Source organism: Anas acuta, chromosome 4 (assembly GCF_963932015.1).
Source record: "Anas acuta chromosome 4, bAnaAcu1.1, whole genome shotgun sequence".
NCBI classification, from domain to species: domain Eukaryota; kingdom Metazoa; phylum Chordata; class Aves; order Anseriformes; family Anatidae; genus Anas; species Anas acuta.
Genome location: NC_088982.1, coordinates 42,508,032 through 42,527,903, shown reverse-complemented (window position 1 = coordinate 42,527,903; position 19,872 = coordinate 42,508,032). Strand labels below are relative to the sequence as shown.

Sequence of the window (19,872 nt, the reverse complement as noted above, 5' to 3'; positions counted from 1 at the left end):
GCTACATTCTACTTCCCCCAGGAAGTAATCATATTCTATATTCAGCTACAACATCAGCTGAAGCCCTTGTTAAGATTTATAACACCATGAATAAGCATTATACACTTCTCTGTTGTGCTGACGTGCAGTTTGGAAGTGTCACGGGTTCTGGAGGGAAGGAATTGCTCAATGGGAAAAAAAAAAAAAAGGATGTGTGTCTTGGTACACTCCTACTCGGTAGTAAAGGTTTTACTCGCATTTTTGTTGTCCGCCAAGGTTAAGGACAATGTGAAATGTTTAGTTAATCTATAATCTTTTTCATATCACATGCAGTTCTAAAGGGCTAAGAACAACTTTTAGCACACTGGCTAAGCATTTTGTTCTTTAATATTAAACAGGAGCTAAAAGAACATAAGTGTTTGGTTTTTTTTAAATGACTATGTCAGGTCCTGCATGCAATGCATTGTATGTTGTATGTGTCAAGTTGAGTACAACTTCGGTGTACAACACTGCACCATAAGTACAATTCAATTACTTCAAGGATTGAATCACAAATACTCTACGAACAGCAAGACAACCTAAAATGAATGAAACGCTTTCTGATCCTTGTCATTCCACCTTCCCTTCTTCTCCCCCATTTCTCCTTAACCCTTTTCTCACCTACGGTACAACACCTTCTTCCTTTCAAAGTCACACTGCCAGGTATTCGCCTCCCTTCTACAGCTGCTCCTGGAGCCCGTGCACATACTTTTCAACCCAAAAGCAGCAGGATGCTGCTCACTAGCTAAAGCTTCTTGAAGGAAGAAGGATAAACAACATAATTCCCATCAAAAAGGAAACACTGATATTTTAAATCAAAGGTCTTGTGGGCTAAAAGTCTGTTCCTTAAGCAGACAGAAAAGGAAAAATATTCTGCCAGCTGTGAAAGGATTAAAAGTTTAGAAAAATAAGTTTCTTAAACATCTAATGTTATGCTTATTTGTGAGCCAAGTCACAACACAAGGCTGAAAAGAGTTTATTTGTGGGAGAATGTGTCCAGCAACCCACACTCTCCCAAATCTATTTAATTTTCTTGAATCCGATAATCCCCTGCCAAAGCTCTGTCATATGAGAGCTAGCTCCATGCTGCAGGATGGAATTGTTTATTCTGCTTCCCCCTTTTAGAGGTGAAGTGCTCAAATAATGTCAAGCACGGTACGCATTAGGGCCAGCATGCCCACACACCACACTCCCCAAAACCCCCTTCCCAGACTGCAAGGCTTCCAAAACACTGCAGCAGGCTCCGGGCTCTGCCAAGCCTTACCAGCATGGTGCGAGACTGTCTCCTACATAGCTGTGCATCTCACCTCCTCACCGAAGGCCACCTCTCTGGTAACAGGGACAGCAGACAGAACCTGTGCCCACACCCTGATGCTTTCGGGGGAAAAGCCAACATCCGGGGTCAAGTCACTGAGTTTTACCAAACCTGCTAAGGGACTGGAAATTCCTACAGCAGGGTTGGAGGCAGTAACCTTTTAACACAGCAAAGCTAGATTTGCAGAGTTCCTGTATTAAAGTCATGAAAATGCATTACATTTTTGCAATATCCTTCCACGTATGATCTCTGTGAAATGTTTAAGAACTGTTCCATACAACTTTGGGAAGTATCTGAGTGTGGGTGGAAGCTGGGGGTTTGGGACACAGGAAGATGACCTGATGGGGTCAGAAAAGCCACAGTTACTGATCTCTTGAAACAACACTAAGAAAAGACAATGAAAGAGGAAGAGACTTTGACAGATTTTAAGAAATTAGCACTTTTGATAAAGATGAGAATTACTGAAGCAAAGTAAAAACCAATCACGTGTTGCAAGTTGTAACTGGGAAGAAGCAAACCTCCTGACTGGGGAAGGACAACTCAGTCATTTGGTTCAGACTGCTGCAACAGCCAGAGTCCCAACTGCTGCCAGAATAAAGAGATATTTAATCCTGCTTAGTCTGCATGCGTTAACTGCAAGATCCGTCACCCAATGTTTTATATATCATCCATCAATTTTCTTTCATCTTGGCTAAACTTACCCTTAAGTCCACATTCTGTTTTCATTCCCTATGCCAAAATAGGGCAGGGAATAACACAAAACTGGTCTAGCACTTTGCTGGGCAGAACCACTGGTGCCTAGCTATTTACAGGTATGGAAGTCTCTGCTCTAACTCTTAGTAAAGTAAAAGCAACAAAACAGCATCAAGTAAAAATAGAGGAAGTATTTGAGAACGGGCAGAATGAGAATATGGAACTTGTTTTGCAACACTGCAGGAAAAATAACAAGGATGACAGCTAGACTCAAAAGGAAAACAACCTCGTGCTGGATTTCCTTACCATTTAACAAACCATGGCCCAGGAGAGACACCTGAGACCATCTGTAGTCCAAACTTCATTCTGGGGCTAAAAGCAAAAAACTGCTCCAGCCTTTACCCTTATAACTTCCCCATATTCTACAGTACATACATAACAGTGCACAAGTATTCATGAAACCACAAAGAAACAAAAACAAGCTACATGCTGATACCCATGTAAGTACTATACCCTCTTACTACTGCATTATGATTTAAACGCTGATTATTGCTCCTTAATTTAGAAGTTTCACAAATGCATCTCAGCTCTCTTGTTAGCAGACTTTTACTGCAGCAAAACTGTTCACTTGACTCTCACAGAACCACCCGGTATTGTTCCACATCAGCATCAGAGGTTGCAAGACCAGTATGTGCTATGAAACAATGCAAACATAGATGGATTCCAGCTACATACAACAGAGTAACACAGTACGTGAGTGAAACACACATCAAATAGCACAGCCATTTATGCAGCTTATCAGGATAACACTGGTCTACCAAGGGGAAAAAAATATACACAGTAAGAACTTAGGAGGCCAGAAAGCAATTATTTTATTTCTTTTAGTTTCCTTATTGAACACAGTAACACCAAATTGAGAGGTATTGCAAGTGGTAAGAGGGCTGTTGAATGCTGAACGCTGCTGCTAATGGTCCAAAGGGAAGAACAGGGTATTCAAGATCAAACAGCATTTAAATATCAACCAAACACTAACGCTATTTCCTGAGTAACATGTAATCCTGGCAAACTCATGTGGCAGACTCACCTTAAAAAAAACAATCTGTTGAATGTTCTGAAGGAAAAAGACTGAAGAAAGAAAAAGATTTATTTTCAAAGGCAGAAGGAAAGAAGGGGACACGGGCTTTTAATTTTCCCTGTTATTGTCCTTATCCATTGCATTCTTTTCATGCTTAAATACAACTACTTAAAAATACACCAGAAGGGCCAAAAAAGCTTCCAGCTCTCTCCCTCTTCTTTGGAGTGCTTTTGCAGCAGGCTCCCACACCAACACCGTGCCAAACATTCTGCACCGTGCACGCTGCCGGTGCCCCACACTCTTATTTTTCCATTTGGTTCTGGAGGAAAATATCTTGGTTTCTTATCAGAGCTGAGGCGAGCCAGTGTGACAACACGAGTTGCTAGGCACTGGGCAGCCCTCACTTACAGCACCAGACTCCAATCACCCCACTTGCTCCGAGGTAAATACTGTATTAACCATCTAGCCTAAAGCTGTTGTGCCGAGTGAGACAGTAAAACTATTTCCTAGGGTATCCTAAACTTCTGCCATACAGAAGTCATCTTCAACAGCCCTTTTTATTAATGTTTTCTAGAGTAAAACACAGATTTCTACCTCCAGCTTCACTTTTACAGGATCACCACAATTCTTTAAGAACTGGAATTACATCTCCTTTCCTCCTCTCTAACTACAAATCTTCTTTACGCTAGCAGAAATCCTCCAGCAATGACAGGTTTACAGCCACTTTGTTTAACATGGGTTCAGATTACTCTGCTCTCTTTCACTAACACTCTCCTTGAGAGCTAAAAGGTTCGCGGATACCTAAGATTTACCTACCAAGCTTGTCTTCAACTTTAAAGATTAATATTAAACTTCTCGACTGTCCTCTGCTACTATCTTCCTCACAGTGGCTGAGATCAGGCAAGCTACACACGCTCTTGAGATGGGCAAGGGCAAGCAAAGAGCCAGGCTTCTCCAAAAACGTCAGCAGCAAATGAAGCAGCTTCAGCAGAAGAGAGCACTTGACGTAGTTTGTCCAAGAGCTGCCAGATGAATTTTTGTGACATTTTGTACAAACTGAGTGCCATCTCAGTGATGGATGGGGCTCTGTTTCTTTTCTGTGTCCCCTTTAACAGTGAACAAGGGATCTAGTACAATCTACAACAATGAGAACACGAACAGGATTTAGTTATTACCTTAGTAAGATGGGTAAACAAGATTTACTTATCAACTTAGCAGATGCAAGCTGTGGCAGATTAAGAGCAGTAACATGTTCCAACTCCCTGAAACTAAATAAACTTTCTGTTATTCATTTTTATCCAAGTATATTGAAAGAATCACCAAAACAGAATAAAATTACGATAAAGCTAAAATACAAAGTTATTGATTCCTCTCCAAAAGACAAAAGGAAATCAAGTTCAAGAACTAAAAGATTCCTGGAGTCAAGGTTTAGCAATGTCACAGTACCTGTGAGTTTCTGAAAGCTTAGCAAATTCAGGTGTGACGATAAGCAATCAACTGATTACTGACTTGCCAAGTAGCTTTTTTTTTTTTTTTTCCACAGCACAATACAGTGTGAGCATTTTGGGGCCATCCCACACCTTTAAAACAAATAAGAAAAGCCACAACCCCTCCTCATTTCAGTTCAATGCAATTAGTGACACAACATTCTTCTGCTGTTGGCCCAGCGAAGCCATCTTTCCAGCCACAGCCCCTAAGCACTCAGCAGTCAATAGCTTCACACTCTGCATTGACATGCTCAGGCCTGAGACCAACCTACCATCGCCACACTCAATAAAAAACATCTTTCAGCTGACATCTTCCCCCATTAAAACGAGCAGCCCTTGGCAGTCCTGCTGGAATCACACCAATGCCACCATCTTTCATCTCCTCTTCCCCTGTTGCAACCTCCTCCAAGTTCTCCGTGCAGTTCTACCAGCAACATCTACTACAAAAAGAAAGCTAGAGAGGATTAAAAACAAAACAAAACAAAAAACAAAAAAAACAATGCTGTCTACTGCAAACAGCAAGGTAATTTAACAAGTTTTCAGGAGAAAAATCAAATAGTTCCCCACTGGTCTCCAAAGAACATAAAGAGCGATTACACCAACGTCATGACATGTTTATTATTTACCAGACGCCTTCAAATTTGGTGTCAGGACAGAGTTACTCTACATCAAGTTTAAAAGCACACATACACACACAAGGGGGAGTTTAATTTTTCAAAATGTAACTAAAGAGAGGAAGAGGTAACAAAAAGCAACAACATTTTAGAAAAAGTCTTACAAATCTTAACACTAAAGAGTTTGTGTTTCAAAAAAAAAAATTTCCATAAACTTTGTATTTTAGCAAACTGAAAAAAAGGAAACTGCAAGATTAAAACAAAAACCAATCAACCTTAAAGTAACTTACATGCAAATATACAAGAACAACAACTTTAGGCATCTTAATCTCTAATGGAATTTTCTTTTCAACTCATCACAGACAGCAATTCATGTTGTCCTTCTGTTACCCTAAAAATCCAAATTATTTCATGACTCTCCCAACTACTAGCAACGAGAAAGGACAGGAGCCAAAAAAGAAAAGCCTGCTTTTATTGTTCAAAGTAAGAGAAATAGAGAAAACTGGATACTGGGAAAATAAATATTCCTTAAAACAATGCCTCTGTTAGGAACCGACTGGCCTGCAATGTTTGTTCCCTGGTACTTGACATTCTCTATTAGCAGCTTTAGCCCATGTTGGGATGATTATTTGTGGCGTAATTATGCTACAAGTAAACACAGGCTATTTAGGCAGATGGTTTCACTAACTGAACATAACTTCTCGTATCTGAACTAACCACAACTGAGCAGCATGACAGACCCATTGCAGCCTTCTCCCCACTTCATAAGAGAGAGAACCACCCAGTTTTTGCAAGATTTCAATTTATTAGCTTACTATTTTATGATTTTCCTTCTTTCAAGTCCATAATCCCATACTTTAAGCGTCATTACTCTCCACATTAATTAAAACAGACTTGTTAACAAAGCTTTCAGATTTAGTATATTCCTATTATTACAGACATACAAGGTGTTTTAGACTGCATAATCTCAAAGCATCGCGTTCTCCTAAAGGAAATATACAGCATAACCTTCAACAGTGAAAACAGACTAAACTCACTTCTCTCCTTTCTTCCCTCACAAGAGCAAGGGTACCACCTCCAGACTCCTCTACATCAAGAAACAAACAATTACCTTGTTAATTGCCGTATGCACAATATCACAAGGTAGCATCTGGTGTGAGTAGGGACAAACTGCCAAATCATCTCTCCATGTCACTCCACGGCACCACACATTCCTGGGCTCTGGTTATTTGCCTTTTTTTTTTTTTTTTTTTAATCTGGATCTTTGAATTCAAAAAGCCAGTCCTACTCCACCCTGCCAAGTACATTTTCCTCTTTTGTGTCAAAGGTGTTTGGCACAACAGCATGCTCAGATGTTCACTCTCCTAGGGCACCTCCAGCAGCCCTCACAAAAGCACACCCCTCTGCCAGCTCAGATGGTGACTAGATTTTTCATCTCTGCTCTTCAGGAGCACAGCCAAAGTTACAATTCATGACAGAGAAAGGTAAGCTGTGTCCTTAGCACTACAGCCCTCCCAATAAATTAATAGTTTCAGGATGGAGAAATATTCCAGCAAGCACCCTGACAGAAGACCTGCATCCTAAAGACTGCTGAAGGGTCAGGCAACTATGATGGAAATTATTGTGGAATATCATAAAGGAATTAAGGGAATCACAGCCATCTTCCTGAGCCTTACAGCTTCCGTGGCTCTGACAACAAAACAGACCAAAGGAAGAAATAATTTGGAAACTAAGGAGTAGGGAAAACAAATTTGCAATGCAGGAAACTGAGAGGAAGTTCTACCAAATCTAGACAGTTCTCCAGGAAAAATTAGCATTTCAGAAATCGCTGCAGAAGTTCCCCTGTATCACACAGCACCAAATGGTAGCAAGATGGACAGAGATGTTATGCATATAACCTATTCCCAGAAGAAAACACTACACCAACCCAGAACCAAAAGCTTGAATAAAGGATACAAAAACGGTGTCAGAATCTGCATGTGATTAAAGCTTTCACTGGTGAAACCTTCTGTGATTCCTTCAGCTCTACAAAGAGCACAGATCTGGGAACTCTCTTTCCAAGAGCGGACGAATTAGAGGGGAAAAAGATATATATATTCTCAGAGATCAGGATTTTATTATTAAAGATGTATGAGTTCAGGAGGTGAGATTGCAGTTTTTGCTAGAAATGTCACTGATAGAAGTGAAAATAAACTTAGTCTTCTATAAGACACCTTTAACTGTTAAGTGGAACAGAAACTTAAGTATGCTGTATTCTCCCATCCAAACTGTTGTCAAATACCACACATTTCAAGGCCTCTCTGCATTTCTTCACGGTTTCTTCATTCATATTTATTCTGTAGGCTAACTATACTCTTGTTTCACAAACCTTTCATATCCCCAACTCAAGCTACTGACATCTCAAGGACAATTTGCAAACAAGCAAGGATGTTCAGCAGCAAGCAAATGAGAAGACCATACTGTTTAAGGATGAAGGATTGGGCTAGGTAACTGAGAACATTCTCCTCAGCTGCGAAACTCTGTAAAAGAAATAAAGTAGTTACAGTCTAAGAATTGTTTATTGTACAGATACTTATCCAACATCAGCATTTTGAATGTTTTAATTCTGGATAATAGCTTTCTTTCCCGGACTTATTTTCCAAACAATAACTGTAATGTTTATGTAACAAAATATTTTGCTGAAGTATTATTTTGATTGCCAAAGAAAAGACCAGTTCACTTTTAGGTGGACACTTGGTTTTGCCACTGTATTCTTTAACTTATCCAAGCGTACGTGATGCTGTCTCACAACAACAAAAATCAAATCTATACACTGAATACTGGACCCCTCTCTGATCTTCCTAAATGAAATGCTCTCTGAATTCAGAGCACTTCACTTTACAAAATCCAAATAACCAACAGGGCACATTTATTTGATTTCTTTGGTCATCAGACTTCACTTGTGGCAGCAAGGTAACATTAGCACAGCAGAAAGACTTGATCCGTCAGTGGAGGACACAGATTTTCCCCTCCCAAGAAAAATAGACTGACTGCATTATTTGGTAGTACAAGTCAGCTTGTGCTCTCTTGAATCTTGACGTGGTAGAGAAAGTTGCAGGGGGATCACAGCCGAGTCTGAGAGAGGAAGGTCACAGCAAGCATACCAGCTTGCAGGTATCCCATGTGCCACATTGCTGCTGAGCATCAACATCACCCTAGAGTGTTCATGTCCAAGAACAAGTTCCAGCAAGACTGGGATTTTTTCCCCCACAGCAGCAAGGGGGAAAAAAAATGAAAAAAAATGCGCAAAAAACACCTGCACACAAAAAAACCACAAGAGTACATTTTGGAAAATGTGCCAATTTAGCACATTGCTACACAGACAACTTAAAACCCAATTTCAGAAGGCAGAAGTTAAGAATTCTGGCAAGATTTGCCTCAAATTTCCTTCACTGATGCACAGACTTTTTCTTCCACCCTGGGCAAGCCCGGGTGAACCTTCAGCATCAAGGAGGATAGGATGACCTCAGCAGGCTCCTGAAGAGGGAAGAGTTCAAGAATAACTTTGCTGTAGCTAGACACAAATGAAATGAATCCAAATTTTTGACTGAGAAACAGCTGGCAGCAACTGTGGTGCAGAGGACAGCCTGTACTTATTATGTCATATATAGTTTCCAGAAAAAGCACTGAAGAGCAAAAAAAAAAAAAAAAAAAAAACAGACAGCTAAACTAGATGCCCAAATAAAAAAGGATTTTACTCTGTACTGTTCCAGAACTGTCAATTGAGAATTTTATGCATAAAGCATCATAATATTTTTGTGTAAAAAAGAAGTTTTCCTTATATATCCATATCTGATAGGAGCTGTATCTGGCTGGGCCCTAGTGAAACCAAAGCTCCTAATTAGGTCAGATGAAAGCCATGTACATACATGCAGCATGCTCTAGCACCTGTATACTTGACACAAGATTCTTCTAAAGGAGTAACAGCTGAAAGCATTGAAATGCCTGAAATATGAAGGTAAAGGATAATCCTTCCACTCCCCTTTACTGCTTCCTGTCGCTCTTGTTCAAGTTGCTTCTAGAGGAAGCCCCAGATGCTCCAGCATCATATCACCAGACAGTTTCTCTGATTATTCCAGTTTATTTGCCTGGGAAGAAGAATAAAGTTATTGCTCATGCCATCAATAACCAGTAACAAAGCTTGCCAGGAAGTATTTAAGTATTCAATTATGTAGTATGGTATATGCCAAAAGAAGAACTTGACTCATCTCTGTTCTGGATAGTTGTGCAATATTTGAACTCTAAATGTAACAAAATCCCTTAATCCTTCTGTCAGTTTTGGATTATGAACTTTACACACATCCAATGAATCAGTTACAGAATATTACTATGTATGTAAAGGAGAGACAACTTAACTCCGAAGAGGAAAAAACACTTGACCTTAAAGTTACTGGCACACAAGCATGTGAAAGCCTCACTGCTTTGGGATTTCAGTATACTTTTTCAAACTGAGATCCCCATCAGGATATCAGCGACAACTGGTTCCTAAATAAAAGATTACTAAATAATCAAAAAGAAAAAAGAACAAAAGCAATTTAGGATAGCTAGTAGCAACAACCATAGCCCCCTGAGAAGCACAGGATTAAAAAAAACACACACTCCTGCACAGCTGCACCAACACATCCTATAAGCAAGGAAATCCATTTGTTTAGTCTTCTAATGTAACTTTCACATTTCTGTTTTCAAACAAAAGGAAAACTCGCAATAGATCATGCAGTAAAAGCCTTTATAGATTACTTACATCCATGATTTGACAAATATTAACTTGTTTACCAAACAAGTTAAATGTTTCTAAATAAGCATAACGTGTGTAAGAGTGAAATTACTACATAACTTTTTTTGATTTGTGTATAACTGTTTTAGCCTCACTGCTAAATGCTCTGTATTTCTGACGTAAGGTGTTTTCAAGAGAGATAAGATAACACAGTTTCTTGTGTAACGTCGAGCAATGCTGTGAAAGGCAATGCGCAACCTCCCTGAGAAACTACCACGTATTTCCTGAACAAGAAGCAATCATTCTCACCACTTTGATGAAATGAGAAACGCTTTGCATAACAGAATATGAACAGGAGTACAGAAGTCAGTTGTTCTTGCTTAGTGTTTGTGTTTCACTGATGGAAGCTGAGGGAAAAAAAGAGCTAGCATTTCCAGAAGGGAAAAAAAAAAAAAAAAACAACTTTTTTTTTAATTGTTTGAATAAAATGTTTGGATTTGTAATGTTTTTGTTACCATTTCTGGGGCTGGCACATTACTATGCTCCAGACAATTTGTTTGTAAAAGAAGAGGTATTGATTTTTGCTTTGTGTCCTTCCCTGGAACCACTACCCACGGTTTATATTCAAGTACTGTCCCCAGCTATTATCAGCCTTTGGATCTACAACTTTACTTTGTGAGTCTGGACAACTTCAGCACAGTCAGAACTTCAAATGTATGCATTAGAGCAAGTGACAAGCAGAAAAAAAAATTAGCAGAGAACTAAAACTGTTCTATGACTATCCACAAATGTCAAATTAAAAATCTAAGCATGAATTTCCTCCTCTAAAACAAAAGGAGGTGGAAAAAATGCATTCTATCAGCCCAGTAACTCATATGAAGAACTGTTTAGGCAGAAACAATCTATTTTACATGTATAATTCTCACAGAAGAGCTTCAAATTTCAAGGATGCTATCAGAAATTATTATAATAAGAGATAAAATATGCAACAATCTGAAGGAAAAACTTCACTTTTCACCAATGAATATGATATATCTGTGGAATACAGGAAGGAAGTTATGCATAGCATGCATACACCATCGTTTGATGGAGCAAAAGCCAAAATCACTTAAAATTAGTTTAAAAGAAGAAAGAAGGCATGTCACAATGTCTGTAACATTTGATCAATGCTATTCTGCAGGAAAACTGCCAGCAAATCTACCAGAAAAAATGCTAATTAGAAAGCCAACCAAGACCACAAGACACTTAAGGGTTATCCTCCAGAGGCAGAAGAGAGACCTTGAGTTCAACAACTGTCAAAAATTCTTAAACCCAATGCAGTGCTAAGAACAAACAGGAAACTCATCAGCAACGCTTCCTAGCATCGCATCCTCAATGGTGCATAACAAGCCCCTTTACAGGGTAACTGTGGCATGCTGGGGAAGTGGCCTCCATGAGGAAATGTCACCTTACCTCCAGCTCCATTTGGTACCCGGCATAAAGCTTAGCATCTCTGACCCCACCAAAGGGAAAAAGGGAAACTGCACTCATCACCCTCTCCCACAGGACTCTACCACATTGAAACATAAGAAATTATACTTTATCTATCAAAACTCATCACATGAAACATATGCTCAAATTATCTATTAAAAGATTATTGCTCCTCTGTACCGCAGAATTATAAATATATGCTTCAGTACTTCAACATTTATTTTGGTAATCAAGGAAACAGTGAAATACCCCACTGGTAAAGCATTTAGAGTAGAAGCAGGCTGAGGTCTGGTGATGACAACCAGGAGAATTCACCGTTTTTTCTGACATCTTCGGAAAATCCACAAGATGTATTATCCAACTGTGCTCAGAAGGCTCCGGGGTTAAAAGGCTGGCCTGACTGCCGGCTGACCGCTGGACACTCACCCGCGTCACACGCTAATTATTCAGCTCGAGACTCTAGGATAAACTCCGCATGTCTGTCGTTCTGCACTTCAGCTGTACTGCCTTTACAGCTCGAGCTTTAGCACTCGCTGGTACAAACTGTGCTGGCGGCTCAGAAAACTTTAAATATGCATGCCTTTTAAATCAGATTGTTCATACGCCAAGCTTAGAAGCGAGCAGAAAACAAGCAAGATGATGGAGAAAGGCAAGTAATTAACTAACAAGCCCTGACACCAAATGAATGAGCAATTTGGAAGAAAAGGACAAAATGTGAATTATGATGACAATTGGGGGGTATAATTGCCTAAGCACGTCTAAATTTTACCAAGCTAATAGGAAAGACTAGGTTGTCATCTTCGGTCTGTCCCACCCATTGTTCTCCACGCATTATTAAAAGAAAAGAAAATATTCAAAAGCAGTCAATTTATGCAAATGCCACATTTTACCTCAGTTTATTTATCTATAGTGCAAAGTCAACAAGAAAGCAATTTTTTGACAGATATTTCAGTTTAAAACGGCTCTTTCGTGAACTGACAAAAATAATAACCAGATTTGAACAATTCATTTTCTGTGGGTCCCACTAAAGGGACAGGGCTTTAATACTCTGAAATCTATGATTTGAGATGAATGTGCAGTGCTTCAGTCTCACATGACCAGCCTGCACCTTTTGAAACAATAACGTAGGTGATAAGCCTGCTACATGGAAACTACTCGTTTCTGCAGAGAAAGAAAACCATAGGTAGTTAAGAAAAAATATGCACATAGGTTTGGTTTGTTGTTGTTGCCTGTTTGTTTGCTTTTTTTTTCCTAAAACCCTTTTTCAGTGTACCATGAACCTTAAGAAAAACAAGCACTTCATTTTTTGAAAGTATACTCATTTTGAGTCACTGAATCTCAAGTCTCTAGAGGAAAAAGGGTTAGCAGGATAAATTGACTGTTCGCAGGGAACTTACAATCCAGAAATCTCACTACACCAGCAGTGGGATCCTGGGGTTCAAGAGAGAGAGAGAACCTTAACGCAGCAAAGCCACATTTACGACATACTTCAGTGAACTGAATCACAACACACGTGCTGTGACACTCCTGTTATTGCATGCTTCTGTAACAATCTATAGGTTCTCTCTAGTTTAGGGAAATTTATTTTTGCTGTTATCTTCTAAGGAGAGAAAATAAAGATAAGGGGGAACACCACTTAAACTATAAGCTAGCCTGGATAATGAATTATGGAATGGTTTCAACTGGAGGGGACCTTAAAGAAAATGTAATTCCAACCCCATGGGCAGATGAAATCATAGCAGATGGAACCACCTTTTTTAATAATAATAATAAAAAAAAGACCTCTAATTAACACAAATAACAATAATGGTCATCAAGGCAGACGAGTACTTAAATCTTCCTGAGAACATGTAGATGTACATATAGATGACTGGTTAATGTTTCTACAGAGCTCCTTTAAGCATTAAGAAGAATCAACCTGAAAAAGAATCTAATCTTGGGGCTGGGGGAGGAAGGGGAGAGAACCAGTTCTCTCCCTGCTGTTTGATTTTGTCTTTTAAATAAAAAAAGACACAACAAACCTGTGACTTTGAGAAATCAAGGAGTGTCGCAAAGACTTTGTTACATAGATACGACTGCAACAGCAGCAAAACCATTAACAAATTCTTCCCAAAGTTCCTTATCAAAACACTGAAATTAACTATGAAATAAGAGTAACTTGAACAGGGAGGAAAAACCCTAAAATTAACCTAGATAATAAAGTCAACCACCATGTTTCAACAGATATGGGAGTGGTGTCGTTATTTGACAATGTAAGGTACCTATTTCAGTTTTCCTAAGTCAGACCTTTCAATCTGACTCCTCCAGTAGCAGTGTGTTCCTTCCCACACTCAAGAAAAAAAAAAAAAGAAAACCCACAAGTCAAGCCAGGATGAAAGAGGCACTTCCTTCACACTTGCCATATAATCAAAGTCACAAGCTGAAAGCAAAAGCGTGAAAGGCTGCCTGCCACTGCAGTGGTTACTCAGCTAGGCCAGGACACAGGACAGCATGAATTCTGGCTACAAAACACTCATCTCCCCCTTCATTAAGTGCTGAAGCTGCAATATCATTAAGATAGAGAAGTTAAGTGCTTAAGATGAGATGTCAAAAGCTGCTTTTCAGGTAGAAAATGCATTTCTTGTCCTAGCTGATTAAAATAATGGTATTCTCCTGCTGTCTGCTCTCAGAAAGAAAAGGCACTCTGTCATGGTAGAAAGCAATACCACCAGAACAGCTTGAACAAGTTCTGCAGCACAAGACAGCAAGTGGAAAGGCAGGCATAAATGCATTCCCTGCAGAGTTTGGTCTCCTGTCTCTCCACCAACAAAGCCCAGTCTTGCTCGGCAGCCAACAGCTACCACAGTGACCATCTGGGATACAGAGCGCATTTAATCCCATCCCGCCTCGCCAGGCGTTGCCGTGATCTGAACATCCCAGTTTTAAATACACACACACACGTGCATGGTATGCTCAGAGAAGCTGTGGATTCCCCGTCCCTGGAGGTTCAAGGCCAGGCTGGATGGAGTATTCTTGATCTAGCCGCGGTTTGGTGTGGCCTCCATTTTTTCAACTGAGCAAGCAGGCTCCTGGAATCTGCTCTTACTTCTCGTGGGCAGTTCTGGATGGCTAACTGGAAAATGCCTGAAGAGCATCTTTCAGCTTTGGGAGCAGCTGGCACCTTCAGCAGCACGCTTCCAGGCCCTTGGACCACCACTGCCGGGTGCTGCCACGTTGAGCTCCATCCCGCAGCAGCACCACGAGGCTCCCAGCAAGCATCTTCTCCAGTCAAAACCAACCCTAGTTTGGAGGGTGCTGCCAAGAAGTTAGCTATCCCACGGCCAGCTTTTGAAAAGCTGCCAGGAGTTTTCTATAAAAAAAAAAAACAAAACAAAACAAAAAAAAGATGCCAGACAAATCACATACGCTTTCATTTGCTCAAACCTTGTTTTGGATAACTCATGGCTCGTTTGCCACAAAAGGCGATAGGATCAGGAGTCAGGAACCCCAATTTTGTCTCTAGTTTCTGACGCACTGTTACCATAGTCCCAGCACTACAAAGTATCTATAAAATGTCCATTAAATAGAGACTAAAACAAAGAAGCTAACGTCATTCAATCTACCATGTGTGGATATAAGGCAACAAAACAGGGAAAACCCTAGAGCATTCAGTGAATCTGTTTGCTAGGGACAGCTGGAAAGGCTGTCTTGATTTCAGTACAAAGCAGGAGCTTCTGACCTCCTCCTAGAGATGTCAGAGCAGTCTCTAGCACCGGCAGGCTGCAAGGACACGAAGCGGTGCACACACAGGACCACCTAACATGCTGCATTGGTATTAGCAACCACCCTACTAGGTCACAGCATTTCAAGTGGCATTATTGCTTTAGAGAGCAGCAATACATTATTTTTTTATGATACAAACTATCAATTTTACCATTCTGCAATATTTGTCCACAGTAAGTCTGTTGATTTCAGTAACTAAGTACACTTTGTATTTTACATTTCTTATTTTCAAGTACTTTGGAAACAATAAGGATGGCTGACACATTCAAGATTTTTCATTTGTTTCTTAATCCATTTGCTAGTCATTTCTGTCAGATGGGTAAATTGTGAAAGAATGACAACCAGCTCCAAAATAAACACAGAAAACAAGATGTTGGGTCTCAGCTTCATGCTTTTTCTTCTGCTCTTCCCAAGCAGACGTTCTCAAATAATGTTGCAAAAAGTAGTGAAAGATCAGATAGCATAAAAACTGCATGTTGATTTTGTTATCTAGTCCCAGTTAGCACTGAAAAATTAAAGTTCAAACATATATATAACAAATGATTTGTACAGCAAGTTCCCCAATACATTTCTTCCTTCATTTAATGTTTCTTCTTGATTCTAGATTTTATACCATTTTTTTTTCCCGAAGCAGGGAAAAAGAAATGTCACATTAACACATCAGCTGTGATACTCAAAAAAAAATTGAATTCTTAAGCAGCATTAGGCTTTGCAATCTTTAGTCAAACTCAAGAACTGCTATTTTCTACTTTGCCCATTTAAGCCAGCACTTTTGCATGACTTGCAAGAATGAGATGCAAAAAAAAAAAAAAAAAAAAAAAGGCAAATCTTCAAACATCACAATGAAAAGCACCAGCGTAAGGTTTAGGCTGTTCCAACCTGATCCACATTGTTCTGAATACATCCAATACAAGACAGCACAAAGACTCACAGCACCTCTGCTGTTCTTACACACTTTGCTGGGGAAGACTTGCAGGCAGGCAGAAGAGAATCTCTTCTATCGGACAGGAGAGCAGACCGGGGAGGGCAACGAGGGGCAGATCAAGCAGCTCAGTGCAGCTCAGCAGCACAGACCAGGCTTCTATTAGAGCTATAGAAGATTTGTACTAACTCTTACTAATATCACAGTAATATGGGGTTACCTGCTTTAAAAAAAATAATAATGATAATAATTGCAACATCACAGTAGTGTAATTTCTCACGGTCCTGCACAGATAAATGCCATGCTTGCATGAAAATCCCAGGCACTATCAGAGACAGAAGGTATGAAAAGAACATTAAGCTCTTAATGATGATTAGCTCCAGCAACTAAGGCTGCTTTAGGTTTGAATTGGTGTTTTCGGTCAGGATTCACCCTGCAGATACAGCTTGAGAGCTGCTTGCAAACCCCAGGGTTGTGATTCTCCAACTATAGCCCCCTGGACCTCCAGTAACCTGCAAGACCTGCTAGATGCAGTTCACTGAGGCTCCGCAGAGCTACAAACAGCTCTACCCTCCTGTCCAAAAGACCAAGGTCCGTGAGAAAGTTTGAGGGCAGACATCAGCCAAAACAAATGTTGAGCAGTTGCTTGTGGTACAAACTCCACATGGAGAAAAAAAAAAAAAAAAAGGGGGGACACAGACCTGTAAGTGCCACTCAGCTCATCTTGTGACAAGTGTTTCGCAACATTACTTCAAGAGCAGAATTGCCAACTAAGAGAAATGCAACAACCAGGTTCTACACAGACCTGCTGACTCCTCTTTACCTTTGCTCTTACTTGTGTTGACTGAGTGCAAGATGAGAAAATAGATGACTGCCCGAGAACAGGTACCCAGGATCTCTGCAGGCTGATAATGCCCTCCAAACCAATATTATGAATCCAGTTCTCCAGAAGCAAGAGATTGAGAAAACTGAGGTTTTTTTCCTCCAAATTAATTCCAAAGAGAATATTTGCAGCTATATAGCACAAATAATTACTAAGACGGATAGCTAAAAACAAATCTGTTTCATTACACGCTCTAGAGTATCAGGATGAGTTATGATTTGTGTTAGCATCACAACATTACATTTTAGTCAAACATGCAGTCCAAATAAGAGCTGAAACTTTTTTTTAAAACATTTTATTTTTATGACACTGGAATATACCACCAAAGCATGATCCAAACATGAGAATTACTCACATATGGCAGTCTGAGAGAAACCGCACACCAGAGCTGTACTGGTGGGATGGCAGTCACCTCGTAACTGCAGTAAGAGTCCTTGTACCACAAAACACGCAGGACCAAGCAGCTCACCCACACCACTTGCTCACTCATTCATGCAGGTGAAAGCAGTGCCGCAGCTCTGAGGAACAGCACACACGAGCCCAGCCAGTTATCTTGGTGCTGCTTTAGGAAGTAACATGAACAGGTCTCCTCCAGCACTGTTGGTTTCCACTTCAAAACTAAAACACTGACAACCTATGCTTTCATTAACTGCTGTCTTCTTGTTCCTGGAGCATTTAACACATTAAAAAGCCAGGGCAAAGTGCAAACTCATGATGATAACCCCTACGCACACAACTGTAAAGTACCTGAGCCATAGAAAGGCCTGCATACACGCAGGAAGAAAACCTCCCTGACCCCAGGTTCACCAAGTATTTGCAAAGGCAGATCAAAGAAAACAAGATAGCGCACACTGGAGAAAAAAAAAAAAAAAAAAAAGAAAGAAAAAAGTTGTTTGAAACAGAGTTTACATTTCAAAGGATATAGAGCTGGAATAAATGCAGAAAAGCTGCTTTTTGGTAAGTGCCTAGATAGAGTATTTCAGAGAGCATCTATAAAGTCTTTTTATCCAATACTTCCATCCCCACCAGCAACATTCAGAGATGAGTGCAAATAGATTTCAAAAAGAAAATAGATCTTTTAAAAACACTGAGAGAACTGAGACACTATTTTGAGTGTAACAAAGCACGCTGGTGCGTGGCACCAACAGCATTTATTTTCCAAGGAAGTCTGCATAGAAGAAACAGTGAGTTGGTAAATTAGGCACAATAGCACGTTCATCTGAAGCACCAGAAATGACTGAGCAACGTGCAGCACTACCTTTGTTTCCACTACTTCCCCCATGCATAAGTGCAATTCCACAGCTAAACACAGGACCGGTATGTGAACAGCCATCGCTGGGCTCATGCAGATTCTGCAATCATGGGAAAAAGATGGTTGAGGAAACTCAGTGCCTGAAGAGGAAGCAACTCATCGTGTGCATTCTTTTACAAGCCACAAAAGCAAGCCATGCAGCAGTACTGCAAGAAAAACTGGATTCAAATACAAAGCAAGTTTAACCAGCTGTTGATTAAAGATAAGTCTTGAAGCCACAGCAAGACATACAGAGAGGAGGGATGCCCATGGCATCATTTACAGTTGCTAAGAAGCTGGCAAAAAGCCACACGTGTCAGTGTCCTGTGCACACACCGTGTGGCTGAGCCTCCCTGGTGGGACACAGCCCTGCCACAGGGCTGGGCCATACATTTTTCGCAAATCTAGAAGGTACCTGAACACTGTATGTGGCAAGGGTCTGTCGGGATCCACCTGCTGCAAGCTGTCTGTCCAGCTTCCAGCTGCCTCCCACAGCCTGAGCGTCCCACGCCTAAAGCTGTTGTGGCTACACGGGAACTTTGAAGGAGCAGGGAGCAATAATTTCACACTAAGGCAACGATCTGAGAAATTTTAAGAAAAATTAGATCAACTGTATTTCTACCAGCCTTTGGGTATAGTGGCATAAATTGTGCTTAAAAGGAGAAATGAATTAAGTTGAATATGTTGAATTAGGAAAGCTGGACTCATGCAGAATAGGACTGGAAACTGTTTTACCTTCCAGCCCAGGTACAGGCTTCGACAAGGTCAAACGCTGTGCCCCTGACCACCAGCCATTACAGGGGAAGCCTAGGGTATCAGCAGGGTAGAATTGTTACTGAACGGCACACAGCAGTTCAGTTAGCCAATTCTCACTCTCATCTCTTTTGTTACAGATAAACTGATAATGAAGCAGTGTACACCTGTTTCACTAGAGTATACTCACATTCCTATTCACCCATTTCTTAAAACAAAGCGTACAACTTAGGTTGCTTATGTTTTAAGTAGGCCATGAGTTATTCCTCAAGAAAATGACAAAAACACAACTAAATCTGTGAAAATAATCTATATTAAAAAAATAGCACTTCCAGGACTGAGGGAATCTATTATTGCAGGCAGATCAGTCTACAGGCACTGGCATAATCCCAAATGTAACCTGGAGGGAGAGCTATAACAAGTACTTAATCAGATGCTCCATTATAAGAAATAGATAGCCACTATAAATCTTAACCACGATGACTCAGAACAGCAAGGTTAAAGCAGCAGCAATTTCAACTATATATAAAAGAATTAGTACCCTCATCACTACTCATCTTTTCACTCATTTTAAATGTCAGATGAGCCAAACGTAATATAATCTCATATTAATGCGAGTGTCTTAGTGTATAATTTCATTTTGTTTCCCAGCCATCTTTCACACTGACATTTTTCCTTCCAGATTTTTCTTAGATTGTTCTTTTCAATAGTTCAACAGAAGAAAAGTGGATAGTGGTAAAATTTGACCATCACATCTTAAAAATGAGCTCTGTTGCAGTTTATAGTTAAGGTCTATTGCATGGTAACTGGAGACAGTTTGGGGAATTATTTATTAT

The 19,872-nt window shown here is 40.1% G+C and overlaps 1 protein-coding gene across 3 annotated transcripts in view; it reads right to left on the bottom strand.

The window, feature by feature from the left end:
- The window catches only part of ARHGAP10 (Rho GTPase activating protein 10), a 143,589-nt gene that overhangs the window by 102,776 nt on the left and 20,941 nt on the right, over positions 1-19,872 (bottom strand). Inside the window, exon 1 of one of the 3 annotated variants that reach the window (XM_068680925.1) lies at positions 4,861-4,900. The exons of the other annotated variants lie outside the window; for them this stretch is intronic. Coding sequence (XP_068537026.1) covers positions 4,861-4,885 — 25 coding nt within the window. The 5' untranslated portion in view covers positions 4,886-4,900. Of the gene's footprint in view, positions 1-4,860; positions 4,901-19,872 lie in introns of those variants that run through there. 3 annotated transcript variants of the gene reach the window in all.